Source organism: Leuciscus leuciscus, assembly GCF_965113295.1.
Source record: "Leuciscus leuciscus genome assembly, chromosome: 17".
Classification (NCBI taxonomy): domain Eukaryota; kingdom Metazoa; phylum Chordata; class Actinopteri; order Cypriniformes; family Leuciscidae; genus Leuciscus; species Leuciscus leuciscus.
The window spans coordinates 25,626,443-25,652,606 of record NC_138741.1 but is presented as its reverse complement, the minus strand read 5'-3'; the positions used below and the strand labels follow the sequence as shown (position 1 = coordinate 25,652,606).

Sequence of the window (26,164 nt, the reverse complement as noted above, 5' to 3'; positions counted from 1 at the left end):
GCCCAAATGCATTTACAGGATTAACTCATGCTCAACTTGACAATTTGCCTCAATTAAATTACAGAAATAATTAAAGAAATTGTTCACCCCAAAAAAGTCGTTGCAAACCCACATGACATATTTTCCTCTATAGAACATAAAAAGAGTTTTTTCTTTTTACTGTAATATACATATATTTTTTCACATGAAAGCAAAAGGGGAATGACCAGGGCTGTCAAGCTCCAAAATCACAAAAAAAGAACAGTAAAAAGTATCATCACATTCCATGGAAGAAAAAAAAGTCATGCAGGTTTGGAACAACATTTTTGGGTTTACTATCCGTTTAAAAATCACCAAGTTTATTCTAATATTTTGTAATAGTGTTAGGTTTAGGGAATTCAGTTGTTGTTGGCATAAAGGCTTGGGATGTGATTACAGGGGTGTGAATTAATGAATTACAAATACTCATGTTACTGTAGGCTAATCAAGTAGTTTTTATCAGAAATTTTACTTTTTTTAAGTAGTTTGAAAATGGTGTACTTTTACTTTTGCTTGAGTACATTTTAAGTGATGTATCTTTATTTTTCCTCTGTTTGTGGTCATTACATGCTTGTTTTAATTTGATCTTTATCCATTCACAAATAGTCCCGACTGTGAACACAGAAAATCTTGCAAAATCTCTCACGCTTAAACGTGACTTTAGAGTGAACAAACATGGCGGACGACAGGCAAGAAGAAATGGCGATAATAGTGTTTGGACTGCTTTTTACAGAAAATTTGCGGGGGGAAAAGAAAACGTTGTGTTATGCTTTCACCTGCCCCCAGCTCGCTTTCTGATTGGGTATCATTTTGTTCCATGTGACAATCCACAAGGAAAGAAACACCCCACACAGCAGGATTTCTGATCGTAAATATTCAACATGTTGGATATATTTATGATTTGAGATTGGTGTAGCCTTGACGTTCTATCCAAGAGGACATTCATCGCTCTTTACACACCTCACACCACAGCAAAATCTGATAAGATAATCTGTAGAACCATCAAGATAATCGGGACTTTACCCAAAATTGGCCCGATTATCTTGTAGTGAGTGGGTACTTTTTCTAAATGATCTGTATAGGCTAGCCTATCCACAGGGCCTGAAATTTGGTGCGAGTTTGCAGGCATTGGATACAATGTTAATAACTACCACAAGTGCCACGTTCATATTGCAAGGAATTCCCAGTCATTTCTTTATCACAAATGCTAAAACTGGCAGAGAAATTGGCTCTTTTTAATCGCTCTCTCGTTTGAACCCATATCTGGTGTGTGATGACAAACTCTCATATGAGTTTAAAAAGGTTTTTGTAGTCTTTGCACTGTTCTGAACATTTATATTTTATGTGCAACAATAGCTTGCCTAGTGATTATTAAGACCTTACAACTGATTTTAAATCTATTTAAATGGTGATGAATGTACTGAAAATAACTTTTTCCATCTTTTCATCTCTGTAATAGCCTTTCCGTGTCAAAATTAAAACTGATGCATGATAGATATTCTTCATTCTTTCTGACAAACAACAAAAGACAATGTGAATTACAGTATGTACACTGTTTTATACATTTTTAAATTGCAGTGTACAGTGTTTCTTATAAGGGAATAGAATCCGCAGCTCAGTACTCACTACTCATGAGTACTTTTAAATAAGCTTCTCTTTTACTCTTACTCAAGTTGTTTTTTCAGACAAGTAATTTCTACTTTACTTACACTACATGTTTTTGGAAATTGGTAAAAATAATGGTACTTTTACTTGAGTATATTTTTTCAGTACTCTTTCCACCCCTGAGTAATATAGCCACCCCTGTCTGAGCTAAATTGTGGGGAAAAAGTCAGGATGTTTATGAACGTGGCATCATGAGCAGATGTTGAGAAAGAGAGAAGATGATCAGAAACAGAACCGAAATAAAGAGCAAAAGAGAATGAAATATGGAGCATAAGTATTAGTTATTGTGTGGTAAGGGAAAGTAATCTGAAGAATGTAATGGTTGATCATTCATGAGCTGAAATGAACAATTGGCTGAAGGGATAAACATTCCTTTAGGGTTTTAGAAAACTGTAAAATCCCTGGGGGAGCAAAACAGATGTTGCTATTTTCTAAATAATAATAATAATAAAGATTCATGTTTAAGTTTCTGTTGATCTGCCCTTAATTGAGCTTGTAATTTTATTCTTCTCAGCTAGTTTGTAACTAACATTTTCTAGTGTGAGGTTACTACCTTATACCATCAAAAAGAAAAAAAAGAGCTAATTGGGCTTTGCTGCTAATCCCATGAGCAAGAGCAGCGTGACTAAAGAAAGAGGGGGAAGGGGGTGAGAAAGAGACAGTGAGGGACTCATCTCTTCATTGGCTGACAGTGATGTAGAGCATATATTAACTTTTTTGCATGTGGGAGAACACCAAGACTGAGCCAATAATGTGATAGCACACAGATTGTTGCACATCCATCAAGCTGCTTTAGTGCCTTCACCAAACAGCTGAAATTAGCCAGGATGGCAGAGTGCTTAAGGTGTTAGACTTAAGATCCAATGGAGAAATGTCCACATGGGTTCAAACTGGTTCAAATCCTACTCCTGGTAATAAATGGCAACTCTTGAATTACTTAATGCAGGAAAGCTTTTTTTTAATAGAGATGAGAGAAAACATACTGTATTAGAGGAGCAATTTCTATTACTACAACCTGATTAACAAAGTAAGAAACCAGGATGGCTGAGTCGTTAAGGTGTTGGATTTTAATATCCAATGGACAAATGTCCTTTTGGGTTCAAACCCCACTCCTGGTAACAATGATCTATTCTAGCAAGAGTTAGATCAAGAAGGCTGCTTTACATTATGAAGACAAGATAATTTTGAATGTATATCAAAGGACCAATTTGGGCATCTACAACGAGTTCAAAGTAACCAGGATGGCCGAGTGGTTAAGGCGTTGGACTTAAGATCCAATAGACAAATGTCCTCGTGGGTTCAACCCCCACTCCTGGTAACAATGATCTATTCTAGAAATAATTATTTCGGGAAGGCTGCTTTACATTATGAATACAAGATAATTTTGAATGTATATCAAAGGAGCAATTTCAGCATCTAAAACGAGTTCAAAGTAACCAGGATGGCCGAGTGGTTAAGGCGTTGGACTTAAGATCCAATGGACAAATGTCCTCGTGGGTTCAACCCCCACTCCTGGTAACAGTTGTCTATTCTAGAAGGAATTAGTTTGGGAAGACTGCTTTACATTATGAAGACAAGATAATTTTGAATGTATATCAAAGGACCAATTTGGGCATCTACAACGAGTTCATAGCAACCAGGATGGCCGAGTGGTTAAGGCGTTGGACTTAAGATCCAATGGACAAATGTCCTCGTGGGTTCAAACCCCACTCCTGGTAACAGTTATCTATTCTAGAAATAATTAGTTCAAGAATGCTGCTTTACCTAGTAAAGATGAGATAATTTTGAATGTATATCAAAGGACCAATTTGGGCATCTACAACTTGTTCAAAGTGACCAGGATGGCCGAGTGGTAAAGGTGTTGGACTTAAGGACAAATGTCCTCGTGGGTTCAACCCCCACTCCTGGTAGCAATTATCTATTCTAGAAGGAATTAGTTCAGGAAAACTGCTTTACATTATGAAGGCAAGATAATTTTGAAATTATATCAAAGGACCAATTTGGGCATCTACATCTTGCTCAACGCGACCAGGATGGCTGAGTCGTTAAGGTGTTGGACTTAATATCCTATGGACAAATGTCCTTTTGGGTTCAAACCCCACTCCTGGTAACAATGATCTATTCTAGAAAGAATTAGTTCGGGAAGGCTGCTTTACATTATGAAGACAAGATAATTTTGAATGTATATCAAAGGAGAAATTTCGGCATCTACAATGAGTTCATAGCAACCAGGATGGCTGAGTGGTTAAGTTGTTGGACTTAAGATCCAATGGACAAATGTCCTCGTGGGTTCAACCCCCACTCCTGGTAACAACTATCTATTCTAGCAAGAATTAGTCCAAGAATGCTGCTTTACATAAGGAAGATGAGAAAATTTTGAAATTATATCAAAGGACCAATTTGGGCATCTACAACCAGTTCATAGCAACCAGGATGGCCGAGTGGTTAAGGCGTTGGACTTAAGATCCAATGGACAAATGTCCTCGTGGGTTCAAACCCCACTCCTGGTAACAGTTGTCTATTCTAGAAAGAATTAGTTTGGGAAGGCTGCTTTAAATTATGAAGACAAGATCATTTTGAATGTATATCAAAGGAGAAATTTGGGCGTCTAGAATGAGCTCAAAGCAACCAGGATGGCCGAGTGGTTAAGGCGTTGGACTTAAGATCCAATGGACAAATGTCCTCGTGGGTTCAACCCCCACTCCTGGTAACAATGATCTATTCTAGAAAGAATTAGTTCGGGAAGGCTGCTTTACATTATGAAGACAAGATCATTTTGAATGTATATCAAAGGAGCAATTTCGGCATCTACAACGAGTTCATAGCAACCAGGATGGCCGAGTGGTTAAGGCGTTGGACTTAAGATCCAATGGACAAATGTCCTCGTGGGTTCAACCCCCACTCCTGGTAACAACGATCTATTCTAGAAAGAATTAGTTCGGGAAGGCTGATTTACATTATGAAGACAAGATCATTTTGAATGTATATCAAAGGAGCAATTTCAGCATCTACAACAAGTTCATAGCAACCAGGATGGCCGAGTGGTTAAGGCGTTGGACTTAAGATCCAATGGACAAATGTCCTCGTGGGTTCAAAGCCCACTCCTGGTAACAATGATCTATTCTAGCAAGAGTTAGTTCAAGAATGCTGCTTTACATTATAAAAATGAGATAATTTTGAATGTATATCAAAGGACCAATTTGGGCATCTACAACGAGTTCATAGCAACCAGGATGGCCGAGTGGTTAAGGCGTTGGACTTAAGATCCAATGGACAAATGTCCTCGTGGGTTCAAACCCCACTCCTGGTAACAGTTGTCTATTCTAGAAAGAATTAGTTTGGGAAGGCTGCTTTAAATTATGAAGACAAGATCATTTTGAATGTATATCAAAGGAGAAATTTGGGCGTCTAGAATGAGCTCAAAGCAACCAGGATGGCCGAGTGGTTAAGGTGTTGGACTTAATATCCTATGGACAAATGTCCTTTTGGGTTCAAACCCCACTCCTGGTAACAATGATCTATTCTAGAAAGAATTAGTTCGGGAAGGCTGCTTTACATTATGAAGACAAGATCATTTTGAATGTATATCAAAGGAGAAATTTCGGCATCTACAACGAGTTCATAGCAACCAGGATGGCTGAGTGGTTAAGTTGTTGGACTTAAAATCCAATGGACAAATGTCCTCGTGGGTTCAACCCCCACTCCTGGTAACAACTATCTATTCTAGCAAGAATTAGTCCAAGAATGCTGCTTTACATAAAGAAGATGAGAAAATTTTTAAATTATATCAAAGGACCAATTTGGGCATCTACAACCAGTTCATAGCAACCAGGATGGCCGAGTGGTTAAGGCGTTGGACTTAAGATCCAATGGACAAATGTCCTCGTGGGTTCAAACCCCACTCCTGGTAATAGTTGTCTATTCTAGAAAGAATTAGTTTGGGAAGGCTGCTTTAAATTATGAAGACAAGATCATTTTGAATGTATATCAAAGGAGAAATTTGGGCGTCTAGAATGAGCTCAAAGCAACCAGGATGGCCGAGTGGTTAAGGCGTTGGACTTAAGATCCAATGGACAAATGTCCTCGTGGGTTAAACCCCCACTCCTGGTAACAATGATCTATTCTAGAAAGAATTAGTTCGGGAAGGCTGCTTTACATTATGAAGACAAGATCATTTTGAATGTATATCAAAGGAGCAATTTCGGCATCTACAACGAGTTCATAGCAACCAGGATGGCCGAGTGGTTAAGGCGTTGGACTTAAGATCCAATGGACAAATGTCCTCGTGGGTTCAACCCCCACTCCTGGTAACAATGATCTATTCTAGAAAGAATTAGTTCGGGAAGGCTGCTTTACATTATGAAGACAAGATCATTTTGAATGTATATCAAAGGAGCAATTTCAGCATCTACAACAAGTTCATAGCAACCAGGATGGCCGAGTGGTTAAGGCGTTGGACTTAAGATCCAATGGACAAATGTCCTCGTGGGTTCAACCCCCACTCCTGGTAACAATGATCTATTCTAGAAAGAATTAGTTCGGGAAGGCTGCTTTACATTATGAAGACAAGATCATTTTGAATGTATATCAAAGGAGCAATTTCGGCATCTAAAACGAGTTCATAGCAACCAGGATGGCTGAGTGGTTAAGGAGTTGGACTTAAGATCCAATGGACAAATGTCCTCGTGGGTTCAACCCCCACTCCTGGTAACAATGATCTATTCTAGAAAGAATTAGTTCGGGAAGGCTGCTTTACATTATGAAGACAAGATAATTTTGAATGTATATCAAAGGAGCAATTTCGGCATCTACAACGAGTTCATAGCAACCAGGATGGCCGAGTGGTTAAGGTGTTGGACTTAATATCCTATGGACAAATGTCCTTTTGGGTTCAAACCCCACTCCTGGTAACAATGATCTATTCTAGAAAGAATTAGTTCGGGAAGGCTGCTTTACATTATGAAGACAAGATCATTTTGAATGTATATCAAAGGAGAAATTTCGGCATCTACAACGAGTTCATAGCAACCAGGATGGCTGAGTGGTTAAGTTGTTGGACTTAAAATCCAATGGACAAATGTCCTCGTGGGTTCAACCCCCACTCCTGGTAACAACTATCTATTCTAGCAAGAATTAGTCCAAGAATGCTGCTTTACATAAAGAAGATGAGAAAATTTTTAAATTATATCAAAGGACCAATTTGGGCATCTACAACCAGTTCATAGCAACCAGGATGGCCGAGTGGTTAAGGCGTTGGACTTAAGATCCAATGGACAAATGTCCTCGTGGGTTCAAACCCCACTCCTGGTAACAGTTGTCTATTCTAGAAAGAATTAGTTTGGGAAGGCTGCTTTAAATTATGAAGACAAGATCATTTTGAATGTATATCAAAGGAGAAATTTGGGCGTCTAGAATGAGCTCAAAGCAACCAGGATGGCCGAGTGGTTAAGGCGTTGGACTTAAGATCCAATGGACAAATGTCCTCGTGGGTTCAACCCCCACTCCTGGTAACAATGATCTATTCTAGAAAGAATTAGTTCGGGAAGGCTGCTTTACATTATGAAGACAAGATCATTTTGAATGTATATCAAAGGAGCAATTTCGGCATCTACAACGAGTTCATAGCAACCAGGATGGCCGAGTGGTTAAGGCGTTGGACTTAAGATCCAATGGACAAATGTCCTCGTGGGTTCAACCCCCACTCCTGGTAACAATGATCTATTCTAGAAAGAATTAGTTCGGGAAGGCTGCTTTACATTATGAAGACAAGATCATTTTGAATGTATATCAAAGGAGCAATTTCAGCATCTACAACAAGTTCATAGCAACCAGGATGGCCGAATGGTTAAGGCGTTGGACTTAAGATCCAATGGACAAATGTCCTCGTGGGTTCAACCCCCACTCCTGGTAACAATGATCTATTCTAGAAAGAATTAGTTCGGGAAGGCTGCTTTACATTATGAAGACAAGATCATTTTGAATGTATATCAAAGGAGCAATTTCAGCATCTACAACAAGTTCATAGCAACCAGGATGGCCGAGTGGTTAAGGCGTTGGACTTAAGATCCAATGGACAAATGTCCTCGTGGGTTCAAACCCCACTCCTGGTAACAATGATCTATTCTAGCAAGAATTAGTTCAAGAATGCTGCTTTACATTATAAAAATGAGATAATTTTGAATGTATATCAAAGGACCAATTTGGGCATCTACAACGAGTTCATAGCAACCAGGATGGCCGAGTGGTTAAGGCGTTGGACTTAAGATCCAATGGACAAATGTCCTCGTGGGTTCAAACCCCACTCCTGGTAACAGTTGTCTATTCTAGAAAGAATTAGTTTGGGAAGGCTGCTTTAAATTATGAAGACAAGATCATTTTGAATGTATATCAAAGGAGAAATTTGGGCGTCTAGAATGAGCTCAAAGCAACCAGGATGGCTGAGTGGTTAAGGCGTTGGACTTAAGATCCAATGGACAAATGTCCTCGTGGGTTCAACCCCCACTCCTGGTAACAATGATCTATTCTAGAAAGAATTAGTTCGGGAAGGCTGCTTTACATTATGAAGACAAGATCATTTTGAATGTACATCAAAGGACCAATTTGGGCATCTACAATTGTTCAAAGCGACCAGGATGGCCGAGTGGTTAAGGTGTTGGACTTAAGATCCAATGGACAAATGTCCTCGTGGGTTCAAACCCCACTCCTGGTAACAAAAGACAAGATCATTTTTAATGTATATCAAAGGAGCAATTTCGGCATCTACAACGGGTTCATAGCAACCAGGATGGCCGAGTGGTTAAGGCGTTGGACTTAAGATCCAATGGACAAATGTCCTCGTGGGTTCAAACCCCACTCCTGGTAACAATGATCTATTCTAGCAAGAGTTAGTTCAAGAATGCTGCTTTACATTGTAAAGATGAGATAATTTTGAATGTACATCAAAGGACCAATTTGGGCATCTACAATTGTTCAAAGCGACCAGGATGGCCGAGTGATTAAGGTGTTGGACTTAAGATCCAATGGACAAATGTCCTCGTGGGTTCAACCCCCACTCCTGGTAGCAATTATCTATTCTAGAAAGAATTAGTTCGGGAAGGCAGCTTTACATTATGAAGACAAGATCATTCTGAATGTATATCAAAGGAGAAATTTGGGCGTCTATAATGAGCTCAAAGCAACCAGGATGGCCGAGTGGTTAAGGCGTTGGACTTAAGATCCAATGGACAAATGTCCTCGTGGCTTCAAACCCCACTCCTGGTAACAATGATCTATTCTAGAAAGAATTAGTTCGGGAAGGCTGCTTTACATTATGAAGACAAGATCATTTTGAATGTATATCAAAGGAGAAATTTGGGCGTCTACAATGAGCTCAAAGCAACCAGGATGGCCGAGTGGTTAAGGCGTTGGACTTAAGATCCAATGGACAAATGTCCTCGTGGGTTCAAACCCCACTCCTGGTAACAGTTATCTATTCTAGAAAGAATTAGTTCAAGAATGCTGCTTTACATTGTAAAGATGAGATAATTTTGAATGTATATCAAAGGACCACTTTGGGCATCTACAACTTGTTCAAAGCGACCAGGATGGCCGAGTGGTTAAGGCGTTGGACTTAAGATCCAATGGACAAATGTCCTCGTGAATTCAAACCCCACTCCTGGTAACAATGATCTATTCTAGAAAGAATTAGTTCGGGAAGGCTGCTTTACATTATGAAGACAAGATCATTTTGAATGTATATCAAAGGAGAAATTTGGGCGTCTACAATGAGCTCAAAGCAACCAGGATGGCCGAGTGGTTAAGGCGTTGGACTTAAGATCCAATGGACAAATGTCCTCGTGGGTTCAAACCCCACTCCTGGTAACAGTTATCTATTCTAGAAAGAATTAGTTCAAGAATGCTGCTTTACATTGTAAAGATGAGATAATTTTGAATGTATATCAAAGGACCACTTTGGGCATCTACAACTTGTTCAAAGCGACCAGGATGGCCGAGTGGTTAAGGCGTTGGACTTAAGATCCAATGGACAAATGTCCTCTTGGGTTCAACCCCCACTCCTGGTAGCAATTATCTATTCTAGAAGGAATTAGTTCAGGAAAACTGCTTTACATTATGAAGGCAAGATAAATTTGAAATTATATCAAAGGACCAATTTGGGCATCTACAACTTGTTCAACGCGACCAGGATGGCTGAGTCGTTAAGGTGTTGGACTTAATATCCTATGGACAAATGTCCTTTTGGGTTCAAACCCCACTCCTGGTAACAATTATCTATTCTAGAAAGAATTAGTTCGGGAAGGCTGCTTTACATTATGAAGACAAGATCATTTTGAATGTATATCAAAGGAGAAATTTCGGCATCTACGACGAGTTCATAGCAACCAGGATGGCCGAGTGGTTAAGGCGTTGGACTTAAGATCCAATGGACAAATGTCCTCGTGGGTTCAACCCCCACTCCTGGTAACAATTATCTATTCTAGCAAGAATTATTTCAAGAATGCTGCTTTACATTATAAAGATGAGATAATTTTGAATGTATATCAAAGGACCAATTTGGGCATCTACAACTTGTTCAAAGCGACCAGGATGGCCGAGTGGTTAAGGCGTTGGACTTAAGATCCAATGGACAAATGTCCTCGTGGGTTCAACCCCCACTCCTGGTAACAATGATCTATTCTAGCAAGAGTTAGTTCATGAATGCTGCTTTACATTACCAAGGTGGGATTATTTTGAATGTATATTAAAGTGGTTTAGGCGTTGGACTTAAAATTCAAAGGACAAATGTTCTCGTGGGTTCAAACTCCACTCTTGGTAGCAACGAATTCAATATGGTAAAGAAATGTATGTTATAAGTTATAAGTCTTGCTTGTAAAATGCAAGGATTTTTCAAAGAATGTTAAATCTCAACATGTCCTACCCGTAAATAAAACAAATGGAGTAGCATACCTTTGGGATAGTACACAGAGGTTTTAGGCTAAAATGTGATTAATGAGCTTCTACCACTGTGCCCTTGAGTTAGACAACTGACTTCAGGTTGTTACAGCAGGAATGGGCATTTAGTAAAAAAAAGAAGAAGACCATTTTGATTGCTCCCTTTATGTCTAGTGAACTGCAAACTGGAATCCTCCTGAGCTCTAGGAGACTATTGCATGCAGCAATCAGAGCACAGCTTTACGTATGGGACGTGCTGTTGTTCTGCTCTAAAACTGGAGCCAAGAAAGGTTACGGGATCATTTAAGGTAGGAAATGGATTGTCCTGAGGCAGTCTGAGGAACACAACATATATAATTAAACACAACGAGAGGAAGGGCTGTATGTTGTTTTGACAGACTAATTAAAATTTCTCTTCCATGGGGAAAGGAACTCTACACTTCGTACTATCCACATAAAACCGAATAAAGCCTCAAGCAACATAAGGGCTTAATTTATCAATAGAGATGTGACTGCTTCTATTAAAGTGTCACATCATTGAGAAATCAATTACTGCTTTATTATTCATTAAAATGCCTATGCTGTTTGTGGAATTGAGTGTGTTTGCCTAATTATCCTAAAATGGCAATGAGTGTCAACTGGAAAGTCTTTCACCCCAGGGATTGTACACAGATATATTTCATCTGGTGAAAAGGAGAGCGGTTTGTCATTACCAGCAACATCGATCGTTCATTTTACCTCTTACATGACTCTCAAAGCTTCACTTTTGACAAGACAGCCTGATGTTTACGATCATATGTTTAAATCGTCATTATGCATATTTCTTTAATCTGCAAAATAGCTCGTCTAGAAAAGCATTGAGCGTAACCTCTAGACAGTAAAGTTTAAAATAAGCAAATAAAAAGGACTTACTGAACAACCTCATTACATGATTCCACAATGTGTTTTTCGCCGTAACTTACCTCCCTGTTCATCCAGCATAACCAAAGTTCTGATACCAGCATCTTTACTCTAATCCACCAAGAATGGCAAAGCAAGAAAAAAGAGGAAATAACAAACAAATGAGAGAAGCCTACAGGTGAAGATGACATTCACACATATTCAGGTTAGATATAAGATGATAAAAGAACAGCAGGGAATAAAAGAGTCTCGGCAGAAGACAGACAGTAGCCCGCAGCTTTATCACAACTATTGAAATTCTTCACAAGTGTTTTTTTTTTTATTTGGCAGGAAATTAAAAGAAGGCAACGAGGTGGCAGACAGTACAGAGCTAAAATTAGATCAGAATTGTAAACAGAGCACTGGATTGAACTGTAAAGGTATGAGAGGATGTGTGTGCAATATGACGAGTTCTCTGAGGCACATGCTGTTCTAGTGACCTAAATAAAACAGCTGATTATCTTATTCCGAATCCCACAACACCTCATTATTGTAACTAGATTATCAAGCAGTGCAGCGGTTATAGCACCAAGTATACCTAAAGGGAATCTCTTTACATGCAATTTAAATTTTTTTACTTCATTTAGTCAAATATCCCAACTCATCAACTTGTTTTATAGTAATAATAACAGGTATGTGCATTTACTCAGCATTTAATCAAAGTGACATGTGGCATAATGGAAACTTGAAGCACCTAATATGAAATCAGATGCAAGTACCTGATGGAAGCATTATATTTGTTCAGCACTGGTGAACTTTGAAGTTCATTAGCAACCCAAGTATGCAATTTTCTTTCAACAACGGCTAAACGGAGCGGGGGAATGATTTGTTCACAAATTTGGATAACCAATTTCAAGATTTAATTTACTACATCTGGTACTGTTTTCAATAACCATCAATATACAGACCAAATATATTACATACACTAACATTCAGCTATAGGATCAGGTTTTTTTTTGTTTGTTTTTTAAAGAAATGGATACTTTTATTCAGCAGGGATGCATTCAATTGATTGAAAAATACAGTAAAATTTTGTAAACACATTGTTGCAAAAAATCTATTTCAAATAATTGTTATTTCTATTCAACAAAAGAACTGAAAAAACTGCTTTCAACATTGATAATATTAATAAATGTTTCTTGAGCAGCCAATCAGCATATTATAATGATTTCTGAAGGATCATATGAAATTCATCATATGAATATATATATTTTTAAATATTAATATACAAAACATATATTTTACATTTATTTTAATGTTTAAAATGTTTTTAAGTTATTATAATATTTCACATGTATTTTAATGTATTTCTGATCAAATAAATGCAGCATTGTTAAAATGTTGCATTTAATTGTTATATTGTTATATAACATACTGACATAATTTTATATAATTTGTCCATTTTAAAATACGCAGAAAACCTTGTGAAAATAAATAACAGCAAAAACAGATAGAGGCCAAATGCAACTTGTATAATTGCGAAATAATGTGATCTTTGTATAATTTCTGCATACATTTTGTACATTGTTTTGTAATTTTTTTCCGCACTCTGGTATATTTTGTCTTTGCATTTAGCCTCTAAATAAAGTATACTATTATGTGTGTGAGCTCCACTCCTTGTTGAACTTTAAAAAATAAATAAAATAAACCATATGATTTTTACATTTTCTTTCACATTAAAACTAAAATCAGGCTTCTGGTCTTTATAATGCCAACCACAATCTTTTCTGAACAGTATCTCATCTCCACATGTGGGGTCAGGGGTTTTTGATCCCTATTAGACACTAGAAAGACTCATTTTCTCTCCTGTGTCTCGACACTGCCCTATCAGTAACACATAGATGGAGTTTCTCTGAAATCATTATTGATTTTTATCACAGAGCGGAAATTTGGTGCTATTTCACTGTCTCGATTTCTGACCTTCAGAGGCCATGAAAACAAGCAGCGAAACAACCTCTTTGCAAAAACAGCTTTTCACATACAGCCAAACTGAGTTTGAATATGTGATCACTGTGTATAATTTCCAGTTTATTGCTATCACTCAGTTAACTCAATATCTTACCTCTTCGACCAGCTGCAGCATGCGGCGAGTACTCTCCAAAGACTGTAGAAAGAAAAATATACTTATTATTACTCACAATAACCTCAACAGTTAATACGACCCTGCTTGTTGTATGGGTTTTCATATTGTTATCTGAATGCGATGTGTTGAGGCACCACAGTTGATACAAGGCCATAATGTTCATTATGTCAGTTCCGACAGCATGTTACTAATGGCTGCCAAGTTCAGACTGAACTGAATGTACAGCCATTTCTTTTCCCCCTTCCTTCCTTCCTGTTCCTTCAAAGAAAGCTCAAGATAGTATTATCCACTCATGAATATTTAAAGCTCTCCCATTCCAGTCCAGTGTATATATCTGAGCTGAAGAAATATGACTGCGCAGCGCCACAGGACGCTCAATAGCAGGCTAGGATAAAAGATCATTATTGTGATCTCTATTTTCTTTTTTAAGAGCTATCATTAAGCGTCATACCATATATCATATGGAACCATACACCACCTAGTCATTGTGAGGCCTTGAAGGTGAAGTGTGTAGTTTTTTTCATGTTTTTAATGTATCCAAACTATTCAAAGACATACACAATACTCAAATATATAGTATTTGTCAAAGAGCAAAATTGCAACAAATGTAACATCATTGCAAGAACAAAATGCATGCAAAATTGGTTGTACAGGAGTAGTCAAAAATGTCAGACATTTACGTCAGCACAGCATTTACTGTGAACGGAGCTGCTCTGAGATGCGAATCATGAACTGCTTGTGTGAACACAGTGCACTTCGCTCTGAAACCCGGCACAACAAACTAAACAATACACCTATTTAAATAAATCATAGCCTTTTGCCGTGTGATAAGTGCACTAAGCTATATCGCGAATTCGTTTTTTGTTCGATTGACAGATGCTTTGCCAAAGCAATGGCGCAAAACACAACGTTAGTGATCTTTAGGTTCATTATGAAACTGTGGCGGGACAGATTAGTCAATGTAATTAATAGGAAACACTGAATCATCATTGTAATTTTATACAGAAATAGACATTCAATATAGATTGCAATAATGCAGTATAATTATTCTGTATACTCACCTGTATGAGCGTCCTTAAATTTGTGCTTGAAGTCTTTGATGCAGATAGTGTTTTATCTTTGGTTTGCATAATTACATACAAAAGCGTAACCTTTACTAGTCAATTCATGTGAAATATCAAGCCACCCGTCCTTTGTGTAATCATCAGGTGATCTCTTCTCAGTGAACTGTAAAGCCGCAAGAGGCGTGATATAACAATAAATGGTGGTAATGCAATTTTAGTCTATGATCTAGTCAGAAGAAGACACTGCGCTTCTTTAATACATTGCAGGTTGGTCAAAACACAAAACGGAATTTAGCTTTTGGTCGCGGTACATCGCTACTTGCTGGAAAAAAATGTTTTTTTACCGACGAAGCAACTGAGATTAAGTAGTTAACTTAACTGTAGTTAAGTTAGTAGCGTCACTACTTGTAGTTAGCTATTCCCCAACACTGTCAAGCAGTGTTAAAACAAAAATTATATTATTTTTTGATTGATCGAGATAAAAAGTGCTTTCTTAAAGGAATAGTCCATACATAGAAAAAAGTCCATACAATGAAAGTTAATGGGGTCCAATGTAGAGTTGTCAAAAGTACCGACTTCGGTACCAAGATGGTACTGAAATTTAAAAAATGTGACGATACCAGCATTTCCCTCTAGCATTTTGAACGCTGTCGAACGGATTCTTAAACACCTCTGATTGGACATTGTGTTGACGTGCTCAACATATATGTGTCTGATTGGCTACAATGATCAACTCTTCAAAAACATGTTGTCTTTGACACTCTTCATCGAGAGCTTACACAGATACACCCGGGAGCGTTCGAAAGCAGCGTCTATGAGTGGATCCGTCCATCAGCGGATATATTAGGGATCCGCTGATAGACGCCTGCTTTTGAAACGCTCCCGTGTGTATCCGTGTAAGCGCTCAGTGAAGAGTGTCAAAGATGTCATTGTAGATAATTGTAGCCAATCATAGGCATATATGTTGAGCATATATGCTCAACTCTAGTCCAATGGGTACAATATATTCTTGAAAAAATCTTCACCTGTTGCATACCGGTTTGGAGCGACATGAGGGTGTGAGTAAACGATCACAGAATTTTTATTTCTGGCTGAACTGTCTTTTTTTGTGTCAATATAACCTAGTAAAATATTCAAGGACCTATATGTGCAGTGGCCATGTTAATAAAAATCCCATGTGCAATACTATTTGGATGACATGGTTAACCCTCCCACATGGAGTTGTGTGTCAAAGTTCTGATTGTTCAGCAGGAGGCCAGTGTGATTAAAGGTCTATCAAAGCCGGTGCAGAACCCCCACTGGGCAGATGCTGTGAGGGAGGCCGTTTCTGTCTGAAACGAGTGCGGTGTGGAGAACCTCTCGCTGATCACCACTGCTTCTGGTAACCAAGCAGCCTCCCCTGCTCCATGACAAATGGATGAGCAGTCTTAATATAGCCGCTTCTTTTTGCACAAAACGGATTTATTAATTCATGGATGCTCTTTAGAGTGTTTCAGTCTTCTACTGAACGTCTGGAAGTCACGGTGTGTTCATTCTCCTTCACGCCGGGACATGTCTATTTATATACAGATGCTGTCGTATTAACGGTTTATTTTTAGACCTGCGTCGCCCATGAAGGTGTACTTACCTCATCGCCCAGCTGATCAGCTCTGGCCTGCATGTCCGAAAGCTCATTGCGCATGTCGGAATCGTCTGCCATGGCTGTGGAGGGATGAGGTACTCGCCTCTAATTGGGAAGTGTAGCTCTTACTTGAAGGCTGGAAACGAGATGAAAAATGCTTTGTGTTAGGCTATGTCAACAAACACACCAAAACGATTACTCCAGATAGATCTGGTACAGCGGTGCACAAAAAGGTTCAATAACATATTGCTGAATGAATAATCAGAATTAATAAGTGACTCACACAGAGCAATTAACATCTGCATTTTATTCCATTTCTCTTCGAAGACAATGATAGGGCAGGTATTGTGTGGCAGTGAATATATTCAGATTCATTCTCAGAAATTGACTCATCAATTCAAGAACTTGGGTTTCATAACGCGAAGAGAGAGCGAGAGAGAGAGAGAGAGAGAGAGAGAGAGAGAGAGAGAGAGAGAGAGATATCTGGAATATGTGTAATGAGAATTGCATTATTCATTGCTACTACCAAAAATAGGCTATACTGCAGCCCAGTCAACATAAAATCAAAACTGACCATATTCATTTTCAAAAAAGCACATTCCTGATCATATTGTGCACAATTCATTGGTGAACGTTATAAAAAAAAAAAAGATGTCTTTGTAATATTTAATCCAACTGTAACAACTTGCTCTGCCTATGAAACAACTTCCATGTTGGCTGATGTCACCAATATCCATCGAATCATTTTATGATGGATCAAATTAAGCACCATCCTACATAGTCTAAAAATACATCTGATCACAGATATGAAATGGGTCCTGAGTACCTTTTAATGTTGACTTGAAAGACAAATGCCCTATCTAGACTGACCACAGGGTCATTTTAAAGAGTGTTCACAGAAATATTACACAAATGTCACAAGCATCTATGTTAAGGGTCTTGAATGCTTTCATAAATGCCACAGTGTGTCTCATGTACCATGGAGATTATTTGTGTTTTCACTGAAACTAGAGCACAAACATATAAAGATGCTTTTATAATCTAGTTTAAATGCAGAAAAGCATTGGATACAAGTGTGTAATGTTGGCTACAGCATCATCTTGGCATCCTGGCACTGGCATGTTTCCCTTATATTCCTCATTTCCTGGCACGGAAGATGTTTGATCCGCCTACTGTTGATCATCATATGGACCAATCAAAGATTTTGTCAAGATCTACCACCTAAGTATAGAATGTGTCTCTTTAAAGTCACCATAAAATCAAAAGGACAATTCTTGTGTTTTTATGGAATATTGCAGTATCTATTATAAATGATACATCCGTGCACATCATTATTTTTTTCAAATTCATGTGCTCTTGTAATCTTTAATCAAAATAACTTCCCCTCCCTCTTGCAACGACATCTCTTCTCTTCTCTGGTGATGTGTTTACTGACGTGAGGGCGGCGCAACCTGTCACTCACATGAGATCAACCAATAGCAAACCACAACAATCCAACCATCTAATCAATTCCAGATGGACAAAATCAAGTACCACCCTACATTTCTTTTCTTGTTCGAGAAGCCGTTTCACTCGGATCTTCATCACAATAAGGAAGAAAAGACTATTGCAATATCGGTTTCATGCCAATAGAGACAATATATTACATTTAATTTATGCATTCAACACACATTTCTATCCAAAACCACTTATAATGCTTTAAAATGAGTCATTTCATGACCTTAGCATTGCTAGCATTGTGCCAGTTTAGCTACAGTAACAACAGTCAACACTTTTTTTTTGTCCGCTTGGATGGTGCCAAGAATTCCATGCAATGTTACTTTAATCAAGTGTGAGTTGGCATCAAGTCATGTAAATATATTGCCAGAAATCTGCTGTAACTGCTGCCGGTCCTCTCTGTCATTAGGCATTCGTCCTGTGCCAACTGGAAAAGGCAGGAGGCCTCTGAAACTCCATCTTCTCCCTGGCTGCTCTATATATCTCTCTCTTCGCTCCAGTGGTGAGAGGTCCAGAGAAATCATGAGTAATTAACTTACTCTCTTCTCTATTATAGGACGATTAGATTAACTAAAGAATCACATTCATACAGAGCGTCAAGCCGGAAAGGTGCTGATCTGTTGCATGAGGCTGGCGCTTATGGCTTCTTGGTTTTTATTATTCTGTTCTAATATCTCTCTTTTGTTTTACAAATGAACTAGCTGAACTATCAACAGCCTTGTAATCAGGGGCGTTTCCTCTGAGGAGGCAAAGGAGGCAGTGCCTCCTCAATAAATTGGATGAGAAAAGAATCCATATTGCAAAAATAAAACAATGCAAATATTACAAAATGTGACATTACCAAGTGTATAAATCACTTGTTTTTCTAAAGTAACACTTTCCAGCTGTGACACCAACAGGTAAAGTTACAGCGCGAGTCCGTGTCTCTCTTGCCTCCCCTGAGCCCATTGAGTTTTAACAGACCCCCTAAAGTGTGCGCTGGGTTTGGTGGGTGGTAATTGAGAATGAGTGGAGGAAAGTCAATGCCTCCATCGTGCTATGATTGAATATGATTGGTTATGATTGGATATGATTAGTTCACACGATAAATCCCACCTCGTTTTCGAGCATGTTCGTAAATCGCTCTGAATGAACAAAATTATGGCATTAATGGGACGACTAATTAAAAGTAAGTAAACGACTCACTTAGATATCACCACTTTATGTCATGACAAAATCAAATATTAAATGGCCTGAAAACATGATGACTGTGGTTCAGCATTCAATTAGCTTGGTGAAATTAACGATACATCATTGTGTCTGTGATCAGTGTTTACCGAGCTTGATGACTGATGAAAATTAGTAGACTATTAAAAAAAGAACAGCTCAACATTAGTTCACAAATAAAATATATTGTTTGAATTATTAAAGCCTTTAGTTATTATTTTGGAATAAATAAATAAATGCTTTAACACACTAACTTGATGAGATTTATACTTCGTTTTAATTAATAGTTCATGTACCAGTGCACTATATAAATTTACTATTATGATTGTTAGTATCAAGATATTAAAAAATAAATACAAATATATAAACAAACAAAGGCGGCCCGATAGGTAATTTTCTAGCAGGGTGAAAATGATTGTAGCAGGTTTTATATTAATGTTATGATAATAAATATGACATCTTACAATAGTCTTGATAATAAGTATTATAATCTCTTGAAAAAAAAAAAAAAATCTGTGTCAAATACAGACTATGACTAGTATAAATGTTTATATATACATGAATGGAGAGCCCAATTCCATCTAACATCTACTCACATAAGCATAGTAGAGGAACTCTATCCTTCATTAGGCAGATTTAAATTTGTATTTCATCAATATCTTGACTAAAAGTTCATTTTCACCTGTTTTCTTTACCGAACTTACAGGAGTTTGATGACGTGACTAATGTGATACTGAAATCTGAATGGCTTGAATGGTAACCTCTGACAATGACTGGTTTTGCAAATTTAATTTGCTTCATTTGTATATCCCCTCTGATTGGTCAGTTTAATCATAAGTGAACTTTTGTCATGACAACTCTCAGAGAGATTGGCATTGTAATAGAGATTGGCATGGTAATGGATATAGCAATGTTAATGTATTTGGTGTTGGCGGAATAGATCTGCTACACTGCTGCTGTTGCAGAGCAAGTACTGAGACTTACTACTGCTAATACATTCATAGACATTGCTTTGAGCATGTAAGACATGCTGCTGCTGCTGCTGCACATGTAACATTCATGAAATAACCCCCGTAGCAGATCTATACAGGTGGAGCTGGGGAAGTGGAGGGTTTCTTAAAGCACGCTGCAGACTGCTAAGGGCAAACTACCAGTATTTGAATGAGCAGCGAGCTTATTGGCCACTGATGCAACAGCAACCAAGCTGTGCTATCTAGATATTAGATAATGATGTGATCGCTACCAAGTGAGTTAAGGACCTATCAGCCTGCACCATTTAGAGTTTCATGACATAACTAGATATTTTTTTAAGCTGTCAGCCTCCTCTAACATTCATGCAACGATTAAAACCAAATTCCCTTTAGGTAAGTCATTTCACTCGGCGGCCATCTTTGAAACACTTCTCGGGCAGCTTTTTCAGTCATGCGAGTACAGCTCCTATCTCTTTGAAAGGGGAAACATCAAATTCTCCAAAAGCTGTTCACCAAGCGTACAAATAATTTGACGTATGTCATATTTGAAATCAAATCACTAATGAAATCTGAAAACTGCCTCATAAATGTTGTTACTTAATTCTCAAATCATGACGGAACGAACCCCAGCATTTTTCAGGCTGGACCAGCCAAAGAGCATGTGCAGTCATAAGCGCATGTCTCAGAACACTGACTGTTTTTATAGCATCCAGAGCTTCTGCAGTGAAGCAATGACTTTACCAATGGGCGCTTGACTCTTTAAAACTCTATCAGCTTCGTTTATGAGGCTCCTCTGAAGAAGCACTGGTAGAAATTAATAAACTAGCTCTATGTTTTATGATAGGATAGCTGCTAAATAAAATCCATATTTTATTAGTGCTGTTATGCTATTTTGCTTGTGAACGACTCAATGTTATTGAACAGATCTGTAGAGTAACTCATTCATAACACTCACCTTATGTTGTAATGATCACAGAATTAATCAGCAAACAAATCTGAACAAATGTTTTTGGTGAACCGAATCAAACTATTCAAAGTCACTGGAATTAATCAAAATCCCACGACTAGGCTTTCCTGGGATGTGCAGTAGTTTGGTAATCAAGGATGTGCCAGGCCCTTCAGTAAAGTCGATTCCCTCGTGGAATCAACTCTTGATTCTCAATGCCTCAGAACTGATTCTTTTTGGGATCGACTCCCAGATTTACTAAAATGTAAATCATTTTAAAGCATTATTAAAGTTTCAAGTAAAAAAAAAAAACACATTTAGGGAATAGATTACTTTTAATAGTTCAGAATTTATATTAATCTGGACGAACTCAAAGGCATGTTAATATTTGCATGCATGCTGCATGGCAAGAAAACAGACAAATCTATAAAAGAGGAAGTAGGTCAGTCTATATGGAGCACATATAGTATTAAGATTCTAATACTGTGTCATCCTCAAAAGTTATTTTTCGTTCCAGTTCTTTCTATGGAAGCTGTACTAAAATAATCATTTGTGAGGAAACCTCCAACTGCCATGTCTCACACTTCCACTATCACACTGGAAATGTAACGCCTCAAAAAGTAATCGCCAAGACTCCTCAAGTGCCAATTACATTCCGAAAGAGCCACATCTTAAGGGGGGGAAATGAAATTTCTTACAGCACTTACAGCAGTCACTAAAGATATACTGACAGACTTTCATTCATCTACAGTACATGAAAATGATGGCTCAGAAATGAATCTAAAAGCATCCAGAAGCCTAGAGCAAAGTTTGTCATTGTGATTTTATAATGTGTGAGGATGCTGAGGTCAAGCCCATGATGTGCTACGCAGACTGATTTCTATGTGGCAGAGGCTGAAATCTTCTATCGGTAAGAGCAGTGGGATCAGAACTATTTTTGCTACATGAGTCGACAGATATTTAATGTTTCATGGCCATAAAACAGCATGGAGTGCAGAGCATGAAAAATGAATTACGCTTTTATTTTGTTCTTTTGCGAGTGCAGTGAACGGCGTCTGAAAAAATAATTGTTGGGATGTGGTGGGATGTGGTTTGTGGATCCGTCACCATCTAACACAAAATAATTAAATATTTTTCAGACAGAGCAAAAATAATCACACACTCCCTAGAGAGTGTGCCATGGTGTGTGCTTTTCTTTCTGTCGAACACCTCAGTTCAGTACAACCAAATTTTTTTGTTGTCCATCCCTGTGCTTCCAGGAGAGAACAACAGTACTTGCTGGTTATTTAAAGCACTCTTGTTAAACTTGACATTTACGACTAACAGTTAAATTTGAAGGTCACAGGTGACCTTGTCCAAACACATCATTGACATAGGCTGTGTTCAGAATCTCTTGCTGTTTCTGGATTATACAGTGTACTGCGCACAATATAATACCTGGATCACATACTACATCTCTTTCTTTAATTATTATGCACTTGGATTATTGTAATGGAAAGACATTTTTATACAAAACTGGATGAATAATGCAACATAACCATTTTTATTTTCCAGAATTTGACGTCACTTTCTGAATCAATCCTGCAACATGCTGAGTTTATGTGGCAACAAAGTAGCATAGCACTGTTTGAAACATTTATCACTGCTATGTTATTTCACAAATGCTTTTAAAGAATACATATACCGTTCAAAAGTAAAAAATATTTTTTTTTGTACTTTTTGAAAGAAAATTATATTTTTATTTTGAGCAAGGATGCATTAAACTGATTAAAAGCGACAAGAAAGATTTCTTATTCAAATAAATGCTGTTCTGTCATGACAACTCTCTGAGTGTTTGACATGGTAATGAATTTAAAGTGTTGATATGCCAATACACACAAGACACATTGCTGTGAGAAAGTAAGACATGCTGCTTCTGTATAATATAGCGTACATGAATTACCCGTAACATCTATACAGGTGGAGCTGGGGAAGGTGGAGGGTTTCTGAAAGTGCACTGCTACAGCAAATGCTGACCAAGCATTTAAAGATTGAGTAGTGAGCTCATTGGCTACTGATACAGCAGGAACCAATCAGCTGTGCCCTATAGAGAATGATGTGGTTGCAAGCAGATTGAGTTTAGGACCTATCAGCCTGCGCCATCTAGAGGTTCATGACAGAACATTGTATGTCTTTTTGAACGTTCTATTCACTGAAGGATCCTAAAAAATGTATCACGGTTTCCACAAAAATGTTAAGCAGCACAACTGTTTTCAACATTAATAATAATAATAAAAAAAATTGAAGCACCAAAATCAGCTAATTAGAATGGTTTCTTAATTAGAATTAGAATAGTTTCATAAACTACCTTTTAAAATATATTAAAATAAAAAAACAATTTATTTTTTAATTGGCATAATATTTTACAATATAACGTTGTTGTTTTTTTTACTGTATTTTTGATTAAATAAATGCAGCCTTGGTAAGCGTAACAGACTTCTATTAAAAACATTACAAAAACCTTACCAACCGCAAACTTTTAAGTATCTATTGTTATTATTGCATTTGATTCATTTTATTGCACATGACTCATAATGTGCTTTCAATCTTCACAAGGATCACAAGGATGCAAAAACAAGGATGAAAGTTACAAAAATATTAATTCTTAAAGGGGTGGTTGATTATGATTTCACTTTTCTAACTTTAGTTAGTGTGTAATGTTGCTGTTTGAGCATAAACAACATCTGCAAAGTTCCAACGCTAAAGTTCAAAGCAAAGGAAGATATTTGCTTTTAAAGAAATGGCTTTTTAAGGACTACAACAAACAGCTGGTAGGGACTAGGCCTACACGACATTCCTCCCGGGTTAGTGACATCACAAACCCTAAGATTTACATAAACCCGTCCCCGGGAACGCGATTTATCATGACAGAATATGCTAATCAATGACTAGAAGATAGTTAACTCCACATCAGCTGCATAAATTCTTCAACTAACCATTCAGAAATGTCCTGTTGCTTGCTACGTTGTCACTTCTTCTTGAGTCCCTCCAACTTTGTCTGACTCCGGTTTGAACATAAAAGGCTAAAAGTTTTGACATTTTCAGTGCATTTCTGTGTGAGGTAAAAGGACACGAGCTGTTGTAGCTCCGCCCTCTGTGACGGAAGCAGCAGCTCATTTGCATTTAAAGGGACAGACACACAAAAAATGGCCAACCCTCAAAAAGTGACGATTTCATCATGCTATATAATAATATGTGTGGGGTATTTTGAGCTAAAACTTCACATACACACTCTGTGGACATCAAAGACTTATTTTACATCTTGTGAAAAGGGCATTATACCACCCCTTTAAAACAACATCCAACAGAAGTGAGATTGTATGGTCTTTGAGATGGACACTAATGTGATTTTTCTCAATGGAAACTGCATCTTCTCTAAGTGATAAACAAGAAATTAGAGGTCCATTTACACAGTATATACAACGTCAGTCTCATCGATGTGCTTTCTCTCCATCTCTCACTCCATTACTATCTCTCCTGAGCCATCCTAATTCAGTATTCCATTAATAATGGATGATGTGTCTGATAGGGAACAAGAGCAATGGCTTTCTCATTGGCGAGCATTTTCTTAGCCTTGTCTCTACAAAGCCATGGATGCACAGGCCATCTTGTAAATCATTGTTCTTCAAGGAAGTGGCTTATACGCCAAACCAGCTTAGTTAATCCACACCCCTAAGAGAAAAACTACATCGTCACCCAAACGTGGCAGCCGTGCGCGTACTTTGCTTTTCTTGTAATCCAGACAGGAAAACTGTCCTGAATTTTTAATCAACTACAATGCATTTTATAGCTGTTAAAATGCCAATCATAGATATACTTTCCCATTAAAGACTTTGCAAGCCTTTACTGGCACAAATCTTAATCATTTTCTATTTCTGAGGGAGAATTATGCAACCCACAAAAATGAGGGTTTAATGAAAACACATTTGTATTAACCAAACCACACCAGTAGATAGCAATATAAGGGCATGCGCATTGCAGTTCTCTTTTCATAATGCAAAAGGTAATTTCGTTTAGCCCTTTGGCAAATGTTGTGTCGTGCAAACCACCTCTGACGTGAAGGGCAAGCACAAGGTTGATATATACGGCAACCTTGACATTGAGAAACAGGTTTGTTGAACTCTGGCCACATAGAAAACAGCAACACCGCTCTATTATTATACCATGTGTATTGTGATTATTATTTTGGAGGAGATTGCCCTTTTATATTCATGAGTGACAGCATAAAACTATGTTGCACAAATGACAAAAACTATACATCCATTTATACGTCCATTTAATAGAGAGAAAAGAAAAACCTTTAGTGTCTCTGAATATAGCTATTATTACGTCTGTGCTGTTGTCTCTATACAACATTTGCCATCTCCATTTGTATTCAATGTGATGGTGATGAATCTTGCCGATTATATGAATAAAGACCTGAACCAGCACTGAACAAAAACATGGTTCAAAAGGTTTGGTTTTGACATATTTTGATTCAGCCATCAAATCCATCTCGATTTAAAAGGACACATAATTTCATTTCTGCATCAAAAAACCCCTCAGTTCAACGTTTTATTAGATTTTTCACAGACACCTTTGATAAAGAGCTGATGCAAAAGCGACCCTCGAAATGCTTAATGTTAACGGCAGACCAAAACCACATTAATGACTCAGCTGCTATTTTGAATATAAAATAAGCAGAATAATTAACACTCGAGTACTCAGAGTGATCTGACATTTTCACAGAACACAATATGTGATAAACAGCATCCAACTGAGTCTTACTTTGAGATATTACTGCAGCTGTACAATAAAAAATACTACTAAAAAATAAAGCAACAGAATCTGATTTTTCATATACATATGATATCTTATATGATGCTGCATTGAGAATGCCCAGCAAACAATAGATGTCATTTCACCGTCTAGGTTAACTATAGACCTGATATAGTCCGGCTATGCAAACACTTCTAGCAAAATTTGGCACTTCTTGCCAAAATAACTTGCAAGATGCATGATATTCCATCATGTATGCAAAGTCAACAGTGATTACAAGGTGTTTGGTTTTATTTCTTTAACATGTTATCTTATTGATGACTAGTCTATTCTTGGGCTATGGTTAGACATCTATTAAATTTAACCGACAGTCCAAATATTGCCTTGTTTTAGCCAAGATGTTAGGGCTGCGTTTGGATGGCTATTAGA

At 37.7% G+C, this 26,164-nt stretch overlaps 1 protein-coding gene across 1 annotated transcript in view; it reads right to left on the bottom strand.

Annotated features, from left to right (window-relative positions):
* Positions 1–26,164, bottom strand: part of snap25b (synaptosome associated protein 25b) — a 46,693-nt gene that overhangs the window by 8,885 nt on the left and 11,644 nt on the right. Inside the window, exons 2-4 of the mRNA XM_082142593.1 lie at positions 16,325–16,454; positions 13,613–13,654; positions 11,574–11,622 (exon numbers count right to left, since the gene is read on the bottom strand). Coding sequence (XP_081998719.1) covers positions 11,574–11,622; positions 13,613–13,654; positions 16,325–16,396 — 163 coding nt within the window. The 5' untranslated portion in view covers positions 16,397–16,454. The remainder of the gene's footprint in view (positions 1–11,573; positions 11,623–13,612; positions 13,655–16,324; positions 16,455–26,164) is intronic.